General features: G+C 39.2%; 1 protein-coding gene across 1 annotated transcript in view; it reads left to right on the forward strand.

The window, feature by feature from the left end:
* Positions 1-22,111, forward strand: part of su(r) (dihydropyrimidine dehydrogenase su(r)) — a 120,503-nt gene that overhangs the window by 17,685 nt on the left and 80,707 nt on the right. The window contains exon 2 of the mRNA XM_083117198.1: positions 13,838-13,948. Coding sequence (XP_082973324.1) covers positions 13,838-13,948 — 111 coding nt within the window. The remainder of the gene's footprint in view (positions 1-13,837; positions 13,949-22,111) is intronic.

Below are 22,111 nucleotides of genomic sequence, written 5' to 3' on the forward strand. Positions count from 1 at the left end.
GTAGTATCAAAGACGTTATTATCCTCGTAAATTACGCATAAAGGGGGTAGAAGCCTATGCTAAAGCATTTGTTTGTAACAAACGATTTGAAATATTTTTTCAACACCGTCAATTTCACATGAGCTAATAATGGAAATCAAGCACACAAACTGTATTTTTGAATGAATGATAAATGCATGTGTAACTTTCATGTACAACATATGTTTTACACATATGCAACATGGAGCGACATAAAATAGAAAATACATATGCATATGCAACAAGGTAACACTAAATTGTGTACGTATTCAAAGCTTATTCAATACAAATTAACACTTATGTAAATACATTACATTACAGAAAAGAAGTATAATGGGAGCGAAGCGAGCAAGAAAATTTTTATATCAAATTTTTGCAATTGAAAACAATATTTATTTAATACGGCGCAAATAATTTCACTGGACGCAATGGCATTCTCTTTTTTACAACTTTTTTTTTTAGATCATTCGGCGGCCATGGTCGACTGCCACCGTCCCTAGCTAGAGCTCTGAACTTGACGAGAACGAGAAAAGCAGATAATGCGAGCGAAGCAAGGAAGAACATTTTACAAAATGTGTTTTTATTTGCATAAAATTTGAAATCGAAGGGGGTAATTGCTCCTCTGTGCCCCCTGCAGGTGCCCTAGGCCGTCAATGTTTGCCCCCCTATTTGCCCCTGCGCAAATAATATCGCAGGGCGCCAAGGCATTCTCTCTTTCACAACTTTTTTTTCATTTAGAACATTCGGCGCCCATGGCCGACTCCTGCCGCCCCTAGCTACAGCTCTGAACTTGACGAAAACGGAAAAAGCAGATAAATGCTAGCGAAGCAAGCAAGAAAATTTTACAAAATGAATTTATATTTGCATAACATTTGAAATCGAAGGGGTAATTGCTCCTCTGTGTTCCCCCTGCGCCTTGGCTGTCAATGTTTGTCCCCCCTTGCTACCCTAGAATTGACTTCCGCCGAAAGTGAGGAGGGGGGGGGGGCAGTGACGCCCTGCCACCAGTGATGTGCCGTAGACTATAAGTTTACGTCTACGTGCGTTGTCTACACGTAATCTACGCGTAGATTACATTGGGTTGTAGTTTACATAGACTACGTAGACAATTTAAAGTGCATTAAAATTAATTTTCAAGGGTTTCTTGAGAGGAAAGTGACAATTTCAACTATATTGGTTCCTAACGAAATGAAAAGAATCCTATTTACAACAACATTTCTCTTCTATTCTATCATCAACTATGGAAGAAGATAAATAGGATGCAAAAAAAGGCAACAGATGGCAGTCGTGAGGCAAGAGTGGTCTTTTCCCCATAAAACACTAGAATATTTCCTATATTAGGTTTCTTCCTAGGTGAAATTGTTCGAATTTCGAAGAAAGAGTATGAAAAGTTCTCTTCACACATCAGCAACTGATACGCAGTATAATTTTCTTTTAATCCCACAGCGCCCTTTGCTAAGTTATCACCTTTCGCCATGCTGTTTACATAGATTACGTAATCTACGTGTATAAAATAGTCTACGTGTAGAATGTAGGCTATCGTTGTTTACGCGTAGACGCACATCACTGCCTGCCACCCTGTGGTTGCGTCACTGTATAATACAGACATATTTAAGCAATATATGTTTACTTTAGATAATTTAGGCTCACTGCCATTGTTAGTCAACCTCATTCTGCACATTTTGTCTGCTCGACTAACCTTGTATTAATGCAAATACCACGCCCCCTCCATTCAAACCGATTCTAAAGACATAAGAGGTGGTGTTTCATTTCAACCCTATCGCCGCGATCACCCACAGGTAGGTAGAAAAACTGTACATAATAACCAAAACTAAAAATCAATAACAAGTCAATCAAACGATACGATCCCCCCCATTTTTGTGTGAAAATATATAGAATTGGTATAAAATTTTGCCCCCCCCCAAAAAAAATTCCGTGGGCACCCCTGCGAGCCACTATTAGTACAATTTGCCCGTACTACAGATGGTGTTTTGTGGTCCCCGCGTTTAGCGCTTTTTTCCAGTTCTCAAAACATTTAAACAGGTTAATCGCGACGATTACAGGGCATACATGAAAGAAAAATCACCTATGCCCAGATTGATGCTGGAATCTTGAACGAGAGTCACATACATACCCTGGCGTACGCAGGATTTTTTTTCGGGGAGGGGGGGGGGCTGAACTTATGAACTTGGATGGTGCATAGGTGAGTTCAGTGACGCAGGAACGTTTTTCATCTGTGTGATACGTAATTCGTCCTCCATACATGGGCGTATTTAAGGGGGGGGTTCAACGGGTCCACCCCCCTCCCTAGGTTCAGTAAAATTACCAGATTACATGTTCTATCCGCTATGCGCAGTGACTTGCTCGTAAAAATTTATTCGGACTTATTTTGTTCTAAATTTGAGTGTATGAGGTCATATTGATGGGAAAGAAATTAATACGCCAGATGGGACTGCAGACCAAATGTCTGCAATTTCCTGAAAGTTTCGGAATTTCTCTGGAAAATACTCAGAAAACTCCTAACATTTCGCAAATTTTAGAATGCTACATGTAATTTCTCCCCGAAGCAGCTGTTTGTGTTTATAGCACGAATATTACTATTTCATTATAGCTAAGTTCCCGACATGGTGTGCTACCATTAAAGAATTAAGTATTCCTCAGGTTCTATTTTTTGACAATTTGAAATTTCTTAACTGTTTGATAATCCCGGAAGTCGATAAATTATTTCCCAAAGTCTAGATCGGAATGGGAAACTTTCTTTCCCATTTGTCCCTATTGGAGATTATAACTGCATCTGAGTTAGCTTCAGCTATTAGTACTTCTGCTCTCTCTGGGTTGAGTGGGTGTTGATTTAGTAAAAAAAATGGTTGGTGTGAATTCGATGGTTCTGATGTAATGGGTGGTAGAATTACGGGGGTTCGATAGATAATTTCAGAGATGTGTCCAAAAGCAATTTTTGTACATTGTTCAGCACATTTTTAACTCTAGCTGTTGCCCATTCCTGTGAAATTTCTGCGATATTGAGACTGTCAAATTAGTTATATATTTTTTTTTACCCTCGAGTCTTCTCAAAGGAATTTGGTTTTAAAAAATGCAGTGCAAGAAAGCCATGGAAATACTCTAACATTCTCAAGTTGTTTGACACCAAGATGGAAAGAAAAGTATCAATACTAAGTAGGGTGACCTGTGAAAGTGAATTCACTATAGTAGAAACTTTACAGTTTACCAGTACAAGAGAAACATTTCAGCAAGCTCTTCGGTTTCTTCACTGTGTAACCTGTGGGGAGTTTGAAATAAATATCTTCACTTTTGTTTTCACTCAGTGCAACATTATTTTGGGCACCTCAAAAGGTAGACTGTTCAGTATTGTGAACATGTCAGTATTCTAATAGAGATATTAAGAGAAACTAAGGGAAAGTTCTGAGAACTTTAGTGAAATTTATTCCAAAGCAGAGAAACTACTTACAGACTATGATGAAGAAATGAAGAGACCTAGAACACCCAGCCGTCAAATCTGAGGGAACAATGCATCAGCTGAGAGCACAAAAGAATATTACAAGGTAAACCTTTGTTGTCCATTTTTTGACCATTTTGTAGTAGAAATGAACTCTCATTTCTCTGAGCACAGTCAACACATTGCAAAATTGCAACAACTTATTCCAAAAATGTGAAATGCTTATTCCTGATCATTGGAAAAGTGTGTCAAAATGTTGAATGGCCTGGTTGATAACTTTTTACATTTTCAAATCTGAATGTAAAATGTGGCAAACAGTAATTGAAAAGACATATCCAGGGTCTGCACTGTAGGCAGTAGAAAATTGTGACAAGCTCTTTTATTCTTTTGCACAAATTGTTGGTGATCTTGGCTGCACTGTCAGTTTCAACTTCAACACCCGAGAGGATGTGTTTAACATTAAGGAGGTTGAAATAATGTCCTCGCAATTCAACAGAAGATTCTCGACTAATGGACCCTGCACTGTTAAGTGTACATAGGAATAATAAAATAACACCGATGATGTTATTTTCAATTTTGTAGGAAGAGGAAAAGACTAATTCTAATATTGCTATTCTTTTTAAAAGTGAAGCTGGGAATAGCATTTTCTGCTCATTTAGAGAAGTTAGAAGTTCGTAGATAGACTTAATTTAATAAATTTTGTGGCAGATTGAATTTTGATAGCCAGATCATACGTAGGGGTGCTATACGTCCCGAATTTTCAGAGACAATCCCGAAATGGTATTATTTCTCCAGGTGTTCCGAATAGTTTCTTCGGAATGCACAAATATCCTGGTATCGGGTGGGAAAGAAAGAATGATTAAGACTATACTTTCCTGAACTGTATTTATATTTAAATGCGTGGACGTAGTTTTAAAATGCTCATTTTACAAAACAATCTAACTCTACATTGAACTGCACTCTCTCGATAATACAAGAGTTATCGAATTACAAGAAGGTACTGCAAACATCTCTGACTTCACGATGGCGCCGCCGTCTGCTAGCAGTGCTGAATTTTAGTTACGATTCTCTTCCATTGTATAGTAACCTGCTTACTACAAAGAGTCAGTGCTTGGATGCCTATTTGTTCAGTCCGCAGTTTTCAAATAAAGTTCCCACATTGTGAAGTGAATTTCTGTTTTTAATAAGAAGTTTAAATGATATGATAATGGAACTATACAAATGTAAATATCAATTATGTTGTACATATATACATATGTACATATATACATATGTACATATATATACAACTTTATCGGGTCCAGTCTTCCCCCTCGCGCTCCCCACAAGCTTCCGGTCAGTGGCATCCCGGATTTTCACTTATGAAATATAGGAACCCTAATTGTACCAAAAGTTGAATCCCCTCTTACGTGAACTATATATACGCCCATGCCTCCATATATATACACACACACACACTACGCACATAATGTTGGGGCACGGAAAATTCCATTTTTGAAGAGCACACACGGATTTCTTATTTTTTAATCGAAAGTTTACATAAATACCCTTCATTTCTTTATTTTTTTTATAATTTATGGTTATTTTAAAACCAGATAATTCCGAAGCATCTAAAGCTCTAAACCTCGTTTTTGGTTCATTTCGAATGCGATGGAACGGAAAATCAGAAGTTTGTCATTTGAAAGTAGCAAACAAACATGCATTTATTCATTTTAATGCAGGGTGCAATTTCAAGGGACGGTAGGTTGTTTTGAAACATCAAATCTCTGGTTATGAATAACACATTTCAACCAGGGATCATTATTTCTAACCCACTTCAATTAAGTTTACCGCACCATAGCTACATACAAAAATGTCGGTACGGAATTTATGGCGATTGTGTACAGTGGAGCCAGTTTATATGGGTCCGTGGGGGCCGAGCCCATGCAATAATTTATGTGACTTTTTTGTGTAATACAAAACCAAAATCCTTCAGTTCTTAGAGCAAAGAAATATTGAAAATGATTGATTCGTCGTGTAGGAGGACGATAATTCCGGAGAACCATACGTTCGAAATCATTCTTTTTTCAATCTTTGGTGGACAATATGAATAGCCGGTTTGAAGACTTTGGTTTATTTTCGCATTTATTAAATGCCCACACATGACATTTAGATGATTAAGAACGTGTGTTTTATGGAGACATATGTCAGTTGAACTTTAATGTAAGCGATAGTATTAAGAAAAGAACCTTCGGCCAAAAGTCTCTGCTCACTTGCCCCTCCATCGGTTCAACTCGGGCCATAAGGAAGCCTGTTCCACTCTGCCCCTCCCCTCCACACGGGAGTATGATGCACAAAAGAGGCAGTTCTGCGCAGGCTCTTTTGTCTGTGGTTCCGCTATAGTTAAACATTTTCACATCTACAAAGAAAATCCAAAACACATTTCCACCTCACTCAAGGATCATGTAAATTCAATTGAAATTGTACCAATATCTACAGCTGAATGTGAACGCGGGTTCGGTGCCATGAATTTACTAACCATTACTGAATCATAGGATGCATCGCCGTAAATCAATTTCGGTGATACCCCGTTGTTGGTGTTTTATTTTCATGAGATATGAGCTCCAATTGCCATTGTAAACCTTCATTTTAAAAGTTATTCAAACACGAAAATGGTTATCGGGGGTCATTTTGAAGATTTTTTTCCGACCTCATTACTGCCTTTATTTGAATTTTTCCAAAAATTTCGGGGGCTGCCCCTTCAGCCCCCTCTGCGTACACCAGTGCGTACATATATATTCTAAAACAAAATTAATTTTTGTGAGTCAAGTTGGTATTTAAGCAGGAAAAGTATGGAGAATATACCAGTTAGAAAAAATGTAAATCGCCATACTCTCATAAGTGAAGACCCTTGTTTCGATATTCCATTAAAGCCAGTTGGGGGGGCGGTGTGTATGACTGGGAGCACCTGCCCCCCCTCGGGCGACGTCGCTGCGACATATACCGTTGGGAGTTTACTTTCCTTATGTGCGGAAGGGGATACTACGTTTTTTTCTTTTTTTAGTGGCTTTTCTTAAGCGTGCTTACCTTCCATGTGAGGAGAAGAGTGAATTCGCCTAAAGCTGCCATTTGGGGCACCAAAAATCTCCATTCTACCTACGATTGATTGATTTGGTTTATTTTACTTTGCTTTTCTGCCACGTTTGACTAATCGCAAAGATGAGGATGAGTGATGGATGATATATGATGAAGTTGATGAAGGGACACTCACAAAGAACACCCATGCCGGGATTCGAACCCTTGGCGTCGTAGTGCGCTGTGGTAACCGTTCCGCCATTGTAAGTAAGCCTAGTCAGTACGTGATGAATGGTGTTCTTGTCAAGAAACTGCATGAAACTGCCAGTCATGCTATTTTCCTAAAATGCTTTGAGATGTAGTACAGTCTGAGAAAAAAATACCTGGGCCACGGGACGTAGAATTTCGTAACGTCTTAAAGCCTGTTGTTTATGCAACCCAAATAACAAAATATTCGCTTAAGTTTGCCTGGTGATTCTGACTTCTCGGGAAGGATTGAGCTTTGATAGCATGAGTCACATGACTCGTGCCCCAGCCACAACAAACAGCTGGGTGCTACGATGCCTCCAGAAGAAAATTTCAGGAACTGGTTTCTTGACAAGAGCTACTCGTAAGGAAATACTATTCTATCAAGTGATATTAGAGTCATTGTCAAGAAGGTTCGCTGAAATGATGGTTCTCATCACAGACCACATGCCACACGTTAATTGTTTAAGTCTAGTTCATGCACTGGACCTACAGATTAAAATGGGATTCGAACCAAATGCCTCTCTACTTGGTATTGAATTCGGAAGCCTTTCATTACATGGCGAAGACGTTACCACTACGAAATCAGAGAGGCAATGGAACCCCTTGAGAAAGAGATAAGCGAAAATTGCTACCTGACAAACCATATTTGCCCGTAAATTTTAAATATAAGACAATATTTTGTACTGACAGTTTCGAACCGTGGGAGAGGCATATATTTTTTTGTACCATCGTCCATTTCACGAGTTTATAATTCTTCCTCACCGACACGAGTAACGCGAGTGGTAGAAGAAAAGCGAAGTAAAATAACTGAAACAGAAATAAAAGGAAAAAGCGAAATAAATTTTATTCATAATATTCTGCAGTCACTTGAGTTGTATTCACGGGATGCTATCTTTAAAGAAAGCCGTGGTCTCTTCCTTGTCTTTTTCGCTTTCTTTGTGCTCTTGCTTCCCCCGTCACGATTGGTCTAAAACTAATTAATGCGACGTTAATTAAACAATCCAAACAACGAAACAATGCACAATCAACTGCACAAGACAACATTCCAAATGTTTTCGAATCGGAAAACAATTGAGATGCTGTAAAATGACTTAAGATGCAGTAATAAAGTGGGAATTCGGTACCGTATAGAATTAAATCGGTAGAGATGTTCGATTTGATTGGATGTTTGTTATTTAGATTTGCTATTCTTTCACTTTTGGCAAATAGCGACGATGAAGATGAGTGATGCTATGATGAAATTGATGAAGGGACACTTACCAAGGACACCCACGCCCAAGTCGAGATTCTAACCAGGGACCCATGGCATCGTTGCGCGCTGTGCTAACCACTCCTCCATGGAGTGGACATTATAGCATATTTTGTGTGCTCAATTGGGATCAATCAATGGAATGAATAGGCATATTATATGATTAATAAATTCATATCATAATACCACGTCATATTATTCGGCACGAAGTAACATCAGAGACATTCAATCTTGCATTTTTGCCTTTCAACTAATTCTTTGAATTCAGGTTAATCACAACAATAAGATAAATTATGAAGAAAATGATAGTGAATGTGGGATAGTGACAGTTATTACGAATTTCCTGAGAGAAACAACATTAAGCAGGCTCGGTGGTCAAGCTCATTAAGTGATTGACATTCGATATCGTCGCCAAAGTTCCCGGTTTTGAGTACCGTCCTTGTCGGGGGTGTTTGACTATTTCGTCATCAATTTCGTGTAATGGTCACTCGTCCTTATCGTCGCGATCATCGAACAGGGAATAAAAATTATAAAAATAAATACGATGGAAGAGTACTTATTTCATCTCTCACGAAATCTCCTACAAAACCGGAATATATAAAATACATGTATATTCATTCACATACATTTTCGATTTCTATATTTAACTAGTCGAGACCGAGAACGGGAGAGCAATTTTCAATTCGACAAACCGAGAGACGGAGAAACTGTCAAGTCTCGTTTCTTCTTGGCACCTCCGTAATCGAGTTGTTCTGTTTGTCATTGGCTTTGTATTGGCAATTATTGTCATTATTCTTCCCCTGCAGGTAAACCATAACGATGAATTATGATGAAATGAAGCAGATAAAAGGGCAAGAACAAGAAAGTCATGCCTGTTCGGGACTCCAACCCAGAACCTTATGTAACGAGATTTGAAATTCTGGAGAAGGCGTCCGTGTTTCGCTTGGTTTTCTCTTTCCTCTACTTCTCTTATATTATCATACATGTATAATAAAAATGGATCTGATACGATATGTTGCGATTCATAATTGTGCTGGTTAGATGCTACAGATGTGAACTCCAACCTGCAATATATTATTCCCTTTTGTTTCGTATCTGGTTGAACATGAAATTTTCTTACACTGTGACAATTTCTTTCTTAGTTTTGGTTTGGTGCACAGATATGCTAATCTGGACTCGACCTTCAGTTTAAAGTGGGATACTAACCACTATGTGCATCCATCGTGTATCAAACCCGGGATCCACTGATTACAAGGCGACGACGTTATCACTACTCCATCGAGGAGGCCCCATGACAAAATGTTATTCACTCGATCTCTACCATAATTTATTTCAGCATTTACATTTTCGTTTTCTTCTTCTTTTTACCTTTTGTTAACTACTCTTATACAACTCTTTTTGCGTCTTCGAATTTCTTCTTGTTAAAAAAAAAAAATAATACATGCAGGCTCTATAAAAATCCCCCGTTCAAATAGATAAAACGTTCACTCTCGAGAACTAATTTACATGTTTATCACTAACGTAACCATTAGGAAACTATTGAAATGTTAACTGATATAACTGCAGATGAAACAATACTTACAGCCACTAACGAAATATCTATTCTTGTGTAGCCTCACAGACAACAAGTATCTGGTGAGTCATTCACTCTTGCTGACTACGGGCGAAGGTCACTGAACTAAAGGGTGGTGGCAAGCAAGCAGGCTTGTGCTCTACCAAAGACGAGGTCACGTGTTCCAGTTATCAATGGCGTACGAAATAAGGAGGAACACAGCTATCTGACGTATGTTTTGGTCCCGTCATTGCACGTAGACAGTGGCGTATGCTGGTTCTAACGAGTGGGTAATCTCCGACCTTTTGATCCTCAAACTCCAAAAGTTTCCGTGCAATTTATGTCACGCTCCATATTGGATTTAGGAATATTGTGTCGGAATGTTTGTCTTATTGCTACGATCACAATCAATTAATTCTCGTTATTGCAGTTTACTATACGCGTAGAATTTCAAATAATAAAACAAGACAGTATTATAAAGCTATAAAAAAACAGCCTGTGAAATATAAAAATGAAAGACGTGCACTAGTGAAATAAAAACCCGCAATATTAATTTAAGTGCAAAATTCAACTTACTCCAGGACCCGATTACTTGTGCTGTACTACATCCAAAGCACGCTGTTTGTCCAGTTGCACGTCAATACGTGTCTGGGCGAAAGATTGCAGCTTAACAAAGGAAGTTATGTGACTTTTGGATTTTTCATGTTTGGCACAAGTGTTGCAAAGATTACAGTCACGCGTCCATACATTCTTTTCAGCCCCGAAAAGTAAGCACGGCGAACAAAAATGCAAAGCTTATTAACACTTATACTTCCTGTCAACCATGGTGTTTTGTCATAATTTGCTTGCGAAAATGCCTCACATATTCCCGATTTTGTCTTTGTGTGTAGAAATAAGTTCAAGCGATGACACTGGCCTACCTGTATTAACAATTTGCAACTTCTCCTGAAAAGATCTTGTTCCAAAAGGTTTCACCAGCAAATCTTGTATCACATCCATTACCCTTTAACACAGCACTATCACGACAAACACTAACACCTAAATAAATAATAAACACGAAGCACAGCACGAAGCCAACGACTACACGCATTCAGTTTCACGCGCCAAACTTCTGTTGTTGTGTTCCTGGCTCAGAATGAAATTCCCTATGAATAATAAAAAAAATCCCTTTCCGAGCTCGAAATGACAGGTTTTTAAAAGTTCGAATCATTGCAGGTCAGAGTCAGAATTTTATTTCGGGATGGGGATCATCCCTTATTAGCAGCCGCCACATAAATTTGAAACAGTGGGGTTAGAAGTCCTGAAGATGAATCTCAGATTATTACAACGTATTAAGCAAAGTGTTTAATCCTGCTAATGAAGTAAAATGAATTACCACTATACACTTTTTAAATTAGATATTTGTAGGATTTCGGGGAGGAGGGTTTCCCTTTAAAAAAATATTCAGTTCCGTGAGATAAGTATTCTCGCTGCTTTTGAAGATTAGAGAGGAGAAACAATCACTATTTTTGTAAATACAAGGATGGGGGGAGTCAGCAAATAGGTGCTTTAATTGCTTAAGCCTTGAATTTTAATTCAGTTTGCTTCATCTTCAATATTTAAGCTTTTCCCTTTTGATAAATTTATGTTCAAGTAACAGAAATCAGCAAGACAGAAGCAAATGTAAAGTGAAAATTAGCGTAGAATTGGTTTGCCCATGTTATTCAGTTTTCCTGTTCTTCGCACTCTACCGGGTATGTTTTCCCTAGTTGAGCGGAGGGAACGGAAAAGGCTCTCAAGGTTGAGAGTGCGACCGGTGGACTCACAAGAAGGAGCTTACCCTGGGCACGGAATCACCGCGCCTGAAAAGCAGTGTTTCCTCCCCCTCTTTCCTTTCTCCTCCCTCCTCGCCAAGGGTTGTAAGGAAAGCGGGAGGAATGACGTCAGGGTGAGATTGTGTTCGCAACGAATGAATCAAATTTGAGTGATATGATATGCAACCATTGGAAGACTATTGAAAGAAAAGCTACGGGAACCTGCCAGTTTTTCTACTGCAGACAGGAAACCATAAACATGCAAGAGAAGCTTATATTCTATGAAACCTGACGCTATGTGCTCGAATACTGGCTATATATAATCCATAGAGGCATAGCAACGTTAAACAACCTCTTATATGATACATATAGGTTTAAAAAGGTCGCAATACAAAGATTGTGTGCGCCTCACTGATCGCGTAGTGGTAAGGCCTTGTAATCAAGGGGTCTCGGGTACGATACCAGGTGATCGCACATAGTGGTTCGGATCCCACTTTAAACTGTATGCAGTTCAGATTAGTCTATCTGTGCCGGTGACTCAGTCGGTAACGCGTCTGACTACCATGCTATAGGCCCCGGGTTCGATCCCCGGCCGGTTCAAGCCCGGGAACTTTTCTAACGTTGGAAGCGGCCCCGGCGCCCACCCAGCGTCGAATGACGTGGATACCTGGGGGAAACCCTGGGGGTAAAGGCGGTCAGGGGCGTGATGCTGATCACATCACCCCCCACTCACGAACGAATCAAGAAAGTATGGGGCGGCGTGATGCTGATCACATCACCCCCACTCACGAACGAATCAAGAAAGTGTGGGGCGTTACCCCCACACCCCCTATACGCCTTCATGGCGTAGCGCTAAGCACAGGTGAGAACTTTACCTTTTTTTTGCATAAAGTGGACTTACAACAAAATTTAAAATTGCGATAAAGATTATGATAAGGTATTAAAGAATTGGGTCTAACACATTTTTTTATTGTTTACCAATGACCTTGTTAACGGTGGAAGCGGTCCCGGCGTCTACCCAGCGTCGAATAACATGGGTACCTGGGGGAAACCCTGGGGGGTAAAGGCGGTCAGGGGCGTGATGCTGATCACATCACCCCCACTCACGAACGAATCAAGAAAGTGTGGGGCGTTACCCCCACACCCCCTATACGCCTTCATGGCGTGGTGCTATGCACAGGGGAACACTTTACCTTTTTACCTTGTTAACTAATATTCTTAATTTCAGTTTCAAGATGAAATCGGCTACGAAATAAAAGGAGTGGGTTCATATTTCTGTTACGAAATTCCACTTTTGTAGTAGACCTGTGCCACACTAAGATGTGACATAATAAACAAATCTGAGACACTTTCAAAGTATTAAATTGCTATCTACGTATTTGGGAACAATCTTTCAATATAATACTTTTTTTGGACGCGTCAAATCATAGTATTTAATTCCTGTTTTAGCAGCTTTAAGAAACCTGATTTTTTGGGGGGGGTTACAAATGCCCTTTCTGCTCCCGTCAAGTTACGCCTATGAAAAAACAGGAATTCAAAGTAAAAGACTGTCCCGACTAAATCGGGAGACACGTCTGATAGATTTACAATTGGGAAAATCATAATTAAGCTTGTAGTTGAAAACAACCTATTTTCATATATTGCATGCAGCTCTACTTTTTCTGCAATGTGGATCAAGAACTGGGGACGTGGAGAAGCACAACACTCCACGTAACCAATAGTCACGTGACCCTCTTTACTTTCCTGTCATGTTGACCTTCGCGTGGAACACATTTCTCGGTGTTAAGACAGGCAAAATCACCCGATCATCGAAGGGTGCAATATGTGTTGCCTACCCTCCTGCATTACTTGCTCCTATTAAAGCCTTATGGGGAAGAACTTTTTTCCATGACTGTACATGTATTAAATTGACTTCGTTGCGCGAAAGAGTTTTGTTTTTATTTGTAATGGAAAACCGTCAGGTTTAGTTGCCGCACCCTGTATTACTTATAAGTAGTAATAAGATTTTCTCCTCTCCTTTACTTACATTATAATTGGCATCGCTCGCTTTTATCCCAGGTATTTTGGTAGAAAACCCAAAGTTGAGCGAGCCTGCAACTACCAGGTAAGGCATACTACTGAAGTCGTAAAATTTGTAAACATTCAGTGTACATGCTCATTGAATTGGAAATGGAGAATCGTTCGGTGACCTTTTATATGTGAAAACTTTTAAGGCATTTGTCAGCTTCAGTGCCATATTTAGGAAGGAACTATCAAGTTTGAGACATCAATGAACGTCGCGTTTTTACACGTCTGCGTATGACCGCCTTAGGCTTAGGTGCGTTGATCTGCATCAATTCTACAAAACGAAGATTTACGATGGATAATAAAATAAAATGGTAAAATAGAGCTAAAACTATAGATAATTACTTTTTAGTGAAGCTTTGCTAATTCCATTTGCATAAAAAATTTGTATTCTTTTATTTCAGAATCTTCTTAATTTGAACCCAAAAATCAAGCCCTTTGCAAATGTTGTTCCATCAGCAGAAACAAAGAAGAATAAATTGAAATGGAAGAGGAATTCTGACAAGAAATGTTCCGTAAGCTATAATTTCTTAAATATTGTGTTTATAACTTACTTATTTAAATAAGTTATATTGTTATATTATTATGATTTTAGCTATAATTTTAAGGGTATATTTGGTATATATATATATATATATATATATATATATATATATATATACCGTGCGTTCATTTCGATCTTCGGCCGAGAGATCGGGAGAAGCGTGGCGGGCGGCGCTGACGGAGATGCCGACATTTGCGGCCTGTAATGCCCGCTTATTTTTATGGACATATGCAGACATTTATATAAATATTGCAAAACGAGCACTAACCTTTGTTATAAGAGTACGGTTTTAATTTTTGTACCTTAGTGGCTGTATGTGCTGATGATTTTGACACGCCCATCTCCTGTGAAACACGGCGTAGAGGTTTGTTTGGAGAACGTTCTAACGCTACACCAATTTCATCGAGTTTTGCTTAGGTTAGAATCACTCGTTTTTGCTTAGGTGTTTTAAAATTTAACGATCCAGTTTATCGTAATTTAAGGACAAGATGTCTAACCGTATCTCTATGTGGAGGTGAAACGCTTGGGAATTTATGTACAAATTGCCTACACACTTCCCGACATGAGTCTGTTTTCACGTAAGTGTCATACATAAAAATTCTTTGTTCTAAAGTGAAACTTGAGCTGGCATTCCAATCGTCTCACTGACACAACACACACACACACTGCACTAACACAAGTAACGACAAGTAACCAAGAATAACACTCTTGCGCACAGTACGAAATTAACACGCTCTTGGTATACATCTGCTCGCCACTATATTCACAGCTCTGTCTTAATCTAGTCGTGAAGGAACAAAAACTCGAGCTCGGAGATTTCGGATTGCAAGGAAGCTCACGAAAACCATTGACTTTGGACGGTTTCGTCTGCAGCGTAATCTTGATACAGTGTTGCACATTCGAAACCTCCAAACGATCCCCATCGATACAAAACTTTTTCAAGGATATAAACTTAAGCAGGACGTTACTGGTCAAAACTATGATTAAAATGCTTTATTATCTGTGGCTCTTAACATCGTTTCTAAAGCGTATTTATTTGTGTGATGAATTACAGACGAACTTTTGCGTGTTATAACACAGGTTAGTGCTCGTTTTGCAATATTTATATAAATGTCTGCATTAGTCCATAAAAATAAGCGGGCATTACAGGCCGCAAATGTCGGCATCTCCGTGAGCGCCGCCCGCCACGCTTCTCCCGATCTCTCTGCTGCAGATCGAAATGAACGCACGGTATATAAGGGTATGAGTTACTTATTTACTTAAATAAGTTGCATTAGTAAAATAATTGAAATTAGACGTTTTTTCTGAAGTCTGAAAAATATATTTTGCAATTTTAATTCCATGTTAAATTTTTTCTTTATTTTTGTTATTTAGCATCACCTTTCTGCTACTTTTTGCAAGTCGCGACGATGAAGACGAATTCATGAAATTGATGATGAAGCACTTATAAAGAACACCCATGTGAGGATTCGAACAGGGAACTTAGGTGATTGAAACTCAACCACTTAACGCGCTTCTTTTATATTTAAGAAAGGAAAACCCATTAAGCGGCATTTTCCTATGTCATTCTCTTTCAGTTCTTTTTCATATCAGTTTTACTCAATTCTCTATGTTCTCATTTCCAACAAACTCAGATATCCATGCCTTACCCGGTATTCGAACCCGGGATCTCTGACGTCGTATTGCGCTGTGACTCCGCCGCAGAGTTCGATCACTCGGCCACCGAGCCGACATATGTTTATGGTATTTGTAGTTGGGTTAAGTGTGATATTTATGTTCTAACTGATATCTATTATTCATTTATTTTTTCTGTTTTGTGAATCTTAGAGGGTGTAGAAGTCTTTCCTCAAACTCCAAACATAACTGCATGCTAAAAACGTTACCAGACTTTCTTAATGGGCATATCGTCTAAACTATTTTAGAAGATATGGCGACATACTCTTCTTTTTTTTTTGGCTATGTCGCTTTTGCACATCCTGGATTACTCAGAATTTGAACCTAGGACCCCTGACTCAGTAGCACATTATGCTAACCACTCCGTCACAAAGATTCTGAAGATTTGATTGAGTTTGTGTTTTAAGTTCACTTTATGCACAGTAAGGTTAATCGGGACTGGACCTACAATTTAAAGTGGGATCCGAACCACTATGAGCCTCCACCGGGTATCGAACCCGAGAGCCCTTTGTACTAATTGGTGTATTGGTAAATAAGGCATGGGAAGTAAGAACAGGAAACGTCTCGTGTAAAACCTAGGGATGGACAATATTTTATACGGATAATTTTCTGTCCGGATCATCCGAATATTCTATATCCGGATTATTCAGATATCCGGATTATACGAAATGTCCGGATATACAATGTGTGCATTATCCGGACAGTTTTATCGTTTGTTCGTACTATCCGGATATTTGTATATCCGAATTACGTTGCATCCGAAATTGATGCATGATAATTTGAAATCCCGTTATCCGTTATCCCGATTTTGTGGCCATCCTTACTAAAAACCTGACAAGGTGTCACTTCGCTAACTCTCTCATTCAAAATTTTCGAGGACCCCTTCCACACTCTTTTTGAATAGAAACGGAAGAACTCATATGTAACTTGGAAAATAACCATTTCATGCGATGGCAAAGAAGTTTGGGAAGTTGAATATCAAAATTTAAAGCAAACATATAAATTGTGGATGTTTTTGAAACACGCGTTACCCTCTGGCCCAAACTTCATTGTTTCAGGGCGATTGACGTACAAATGTATTCAGTGGCGTGTCCAAGGGGGGTTGGTTGGAGTCATAACCCCCGTTTAGGTCAGTATTCCTAAAAAAAATAAATGAAACGTCAAAGGCAGGAAAATATGGTAAATGAGGGCTGACTAACTAACGTAACCACCTTTCAAAAATCCTGGGCACGCCACTGATTGTATTTGTAGTTTTGTTATTTTACGTCGCATTATATTTCTGTCCACTTATGCTACGTTTAGCGACGAGCTATTAACATATGCAAGGAAAACATGTTGAACAAGTATTACAAGCATTTTTTTTAAATACGAAGTGCAACATTGAGTATTGTTTAATATTTTTCGTATACAACAATTTGCAATTTTTACGATAAAAACATCACGACATATTGTCAAATACAGAAGAGTCTCGATAATTCGAGGTGGACCCCCACCTGCTTCATTGTATCCATGTTAAACCACACAAACATTCTCCCACCTATCCCAAAGCTCGACTTCGAGCATTGTATAAGGTAATATAATTTTTGCTTCCACGTACCGCATCTAGAGAAAATTTGCATCTTCATTCGCTTGTTGTAAACTTTGTGTGCTATTATACAGTTCCTCGAGATAATGGACATTTCCACTTTGACATGAAAAACGTTTTAAATCCATTCATTTTACAGAAAATGACACAAACATGAGATGTGCAAAATATCTCGGCGATATTTGTTTCGGTTCTCGAGAAACACGCCTTCAAACACCGCCGAAATTCACCTCCTACGTCACGGATTTGAAAACGTCCTCTCCACAGACAGGAGGTCCTCTGACGTCATCACTTAGATATGCGTGCAGGTGGGGCTTCTGCTCGTCCCGTCAACTTAGCATGAGCCGCGGAAGCGACAGAAAATTCACTTGATACTGTGTAAAACAAGTATCTTACAACTTCCAGTGCAAAAATCTGTGCTCCATTTCTTGGAGATGAATTATGCCCTAGCAGTATAGTAGTATTTACTATAATTCAGCAACTCGGTGGAGGGTTTTCCCATTAGGGTGACAAAGCAAACCTTGTAACAGTCAATTGCTGAACACGTGAACAGCCTTGTTCATTGCGAATACATAGGTTAGTTCTGACTGGCAAGAACTTAATGTTATAGGAATGCCTTTTCTGGAATTACAATTATTTTCGTCATAATATTTTCTTCACAAATTTTAAGATAATACTTTTAGAACACACTGGTTCACACGCCAATTTCTGCAATATAAGAGGTGATACGGTATAAAAAGGTACGGTAAGTTTTTAAATTTCCTGCAGTAAATGACAGTTTTCTTCAGTTAATATATATTGCAAATTTTTGTATTTAGCCTACTTTTACGTCGCTTTTCCGTTCACTTTGTTTAACCGCAACGATGAGAACGCATGGTTAATTTATTATGTATCATCTCTAACATCACATTTCTTCCCACTTTTGGTTAATCGCTACAATGAAGATTAATAACTACAAGCAGTATTCGAAGTCTGGGTGCAAGAGTACACCCCCCCCCCCACACACACACACACACTACCACCAACTGCACAATCTAAGTATCACCCAATCAGCCACGATAAGATAGGAACTTTTTCTTCTTTCACATCTCATTTCGAAATCATTCACTTGTCCCATCTCCTTTCATGAGACGAGACGGAACATGCCTCGTCTCGTGAACAACACTAACATTAACAATAGAAGCATCCCCCTAACTGTCCCCAAAGTCTCGAGCACACATCCTCCCATGTAACTATTTCCAGTTCAATGAAATGTCACTCACAAGGAAACAGTCATGCCCAGGTAGAGTTAGACCTGGAACATGCGACTTCCTCAGATAAATCATGAATTTTGTGTATAATAATTACAACGCCAGTTCATTCCTGGTAATTCTGAACCTGCAGTTTGGTTTGCATATATAAGCAGGATAATATTTAGTTTTTGAGGGCTGTACCGTCGAAACGAGGAACAAAAAAAATATTAAGAAAGTTTTTTTTGTATTTATAATGATAAGCCTTTGCATACGTTGCTAATTCTATATTTTTCTAGACTTGAGACGAGAACGAGAATTGCCCTCAAAAACCCGAGACGGATGTTTATAAATTGAGACGAGACTGTTAATGAGACATTTACAAATAAACACGAGACAGACATTTACTACTCTCAACGAGAACGAGACCAAGGCTGCCATGTCTCGTCTCGATAGGATCCTTAGTGGTGAATTTGTGAACCAACCAATTAATGCGTTCGGGGTAACGAGATGAGGCGGCTTTTTTCGCAGTACAAAATTCAAAATAATTATAATGTACCATTTCAGTATAGGATATTGTTATACACATGGGCGTATATATAGTTCACAGGGGGGAGGGATGGATCAACTTTTGGTATGATTAGGGTTGCTTTATTTCGTAAGTGAAAATCCAGGACACTGCTGGCCGGAAGCTTGTTGGGGAGCAGGGGGGAGGGAGGGGAGGGGTGCTGGACCCGACAAAGTTGTGTGTATGTAGTCACACTACTTATTAGTATTGATACTTTTCTGTTCATCTTGTGTCACTACGTTTTTAAGAACCAAATTTCTCTAATATGATTCGAGGGGGAGAAAATAACTGATTTGACAGTCTCAATGTAGTTTCTTATTGCAGAAATTCCGAAACTATCAGGAAATTGCAGATATTGGTCTGCAGTCCCATCTGGTGTGTGGAATTACGAAATTTCCTTCCCATCCGTATCCCGTCCTATACGTCTCTAATTTAATAGAATGAAATAAGTCCGAAGGAATTTTTTTATGAACAAGCGGATAGAATAAGGAAACTGGTAATTTTAGTGAACCAAAAAGAAGAGGGGGGTCGGACCCGTTGAATGCCCTTTATATACGCCCATGGTTATACACATTATTTCCTTGTAATAATTATACATAAACTAAGTATAGATATGTACTGTGCAACTAATGTAATCTTCTCAGTGTATTTTCTCTTATCTGCACAAAAATATTTGATCATAATTTGCGCAACAGAAATGGAACACAAACTGAAATTGCATTATGGAAAAGAAAGTTAAATAGGCTTTATAAATAAAGTGAAGAATGTGAAAATTCATATTTTGCACTACATAGGTTACGGTAAATATCGATAAATATAAGTTTAAAAAATATTTTTGAGTGTCTGGTCAGCAACCAATTTTATAAGCAATATTTTTCGCATGGCCTGAGAACACACATGCAGCTGAACCCTTTCATTTATTTTGCATGTGAGCAGCGGGATATTTCATAGAAAGATGATCATTACAAAGCATAGCTTTCCTTTCTCCTATCACTCCTTCTTCCATTATTTAAATCGGTACAGATTTGTAAAACTGCTGCACGTGTTCGCTCACCGTGGCTTGCTTGTTTGCTTTATCGTGGCTCACATCGCCTATCCTTTGCGGTTTCTAGCCATCGGGACCGCTTGATTTGATCCGACTTCTTCTTGTCTCCTGTCGTTATTCCTTATGGCACCTGCACAATACACTTTCACTTTCACTCGTAATTTTCACTATGGGAGAGTATCCTGTTAGGTATGTTACACTGTGATCTTCCTTATTGTTTTTGTTTACATTGAGATGTTGTGTTTTCGTGCGAAGCTATATAGCGTCCATATGATGGGAGCTCGAGGCTGACTTATCAGGGTTGGGATTGACGCCGGAAATGGAACAGCTAGTCGAAGTAGGGTTTGATACAACTGTTCCCGATGGGCTTGTCGTAAGGGGCATTGGAAAAACAGATGAGTTATTGTTTGGCTGGGTTCTCCGCATTGACAGGAAGTTATAGGTACCGCATTTATCCTTGCCAAATGTTGATTCACCAGAACGTGACCCGTGCGCATTCTCAAGGTGAACACAATCACGGCCCGTGGCATTTTCAAAGATTGATACCAAGGTTGTTTTGTGCCGATGTGCGTGTTCCACTTATAGGTGGTCGTGTTTTGTAATTCGTGTGCACACCATTCATCCCATTCGTGTTGGATTTTCATTTTTACGCGAGGGAGCAAGTCTGTGTAAGGCAAGCGTAAGGGGGTTACGTGTTCGAGTGTCCGAGCTTGCTTTGCGTAGATGTCTACGAAGTCGTGAGATTTGTTTTGATTGGAATGTGACTTGATGTAGGTAAAGGTCACTTCTTGTCCCCGTTTTCGGAGCCGTAACGCTGCACTTTGAATAAGATATGGGAAAATCGTAAGTTTATAGGCTGCAGTGCCTGCTCTTGACAACGTTTGGAGCACGCTCAAGGCGTCGGTCAGTATAAGACATTGTGGCAGGCCCGACGCGAGGATATGAAGTAATGCTCTATATATTGCATAGCATCCGCCGAAAAAATTGACGCGTCGGGAGGTAATTTAAATTGTCTAATTATGTTCTGGGACGGGATATAAAATGCAGAACCTACTGCGGTATCGTCTTTTGATCCATCCGTGTATATTAATGTCGACTCCGGCCATCTTTCTTGATATTTTCCATGTTCACCACGGTCGGCGTAATGAATATCTAGATTTGGCTCTATGGGGATATTTAATTGATATATGAGTGGGTGGTCGTGGGTAAATGACAGCTGATAGGCCTCTGTGTCTATGAAATAGCAGTATAGGAAATAATATCGGGGGGTTGAGTGATCTATACGCTTTATTATCTCCCATTGTCTTTGGATGGCAAATTCTCTATTAAAAGGGTGGGGGTGTATAGACCATGTTTTGAGTAAAAATTGTACCGTGAGTTTTTTTCGTCTGTGAGTAAGTGATTGTTCATTACTCTCGAGATAGACACTCACGTTTGGGCTGGAAGGCATTAGGCCGAGGCACGTTCGTAAAGCCTGTCGTTGTAAGATATCTAACGAGTTCAGGGTTTTTGTGTTTGCCCCACCGTATACTGGGGCTGCGTAATCGTATAATGATCGAAAGCAATTTTTATAAAATAAGAGCATAATGTATGGATGACTCCCCCACTTAGTGGTGGATATGCTTCGTAATATGTTAATATTTTTTTTTCCTTTTACTTTGAGGTATTCAATGTGGGGTCTCCACGTTAGTTTTCTGTCAAAAAAAACTCGGAGATATTTATAGGAGTCTACAAGAGGTATATTTTGGATACTTGGTATATTGTTTGGATAAGTTAAAGGTTGTCGGTGATTGAAAATTAGGATTTTTGATTTGGAGGGTGAGAAGGTTAGTCCTATACTCCAGAGGTTATCCCGAAGTACTGTAATAGCTCTTTTTAGAGCAAGTATGCCTTGAGTGGCATCAGAAGTTTGTTTATAACAACATAAATCGTCGGCGTATTGTAATACTTTAAAGTCAGCGAGATCTAATTGGTGGATGTGGTGGGTATATATATTGAATAGTAGGGGGCTGAGGGGGGACCCCTGTGGTATT

The sequence above is a fragment of the Lepisma saccharinum genome, chromosome 2 (genome assembly GCF_977018435.1).
Source record: "Lepisma saccharinum chromosome 2, izLepSacc3.1, whole genome shotgun sequence".
NCBI lineage: Eukaryota > Metazoa > Arthropoda > Insecta > Zygentoma > Lepismatidae > Lepisma > Lepisma saccharinum.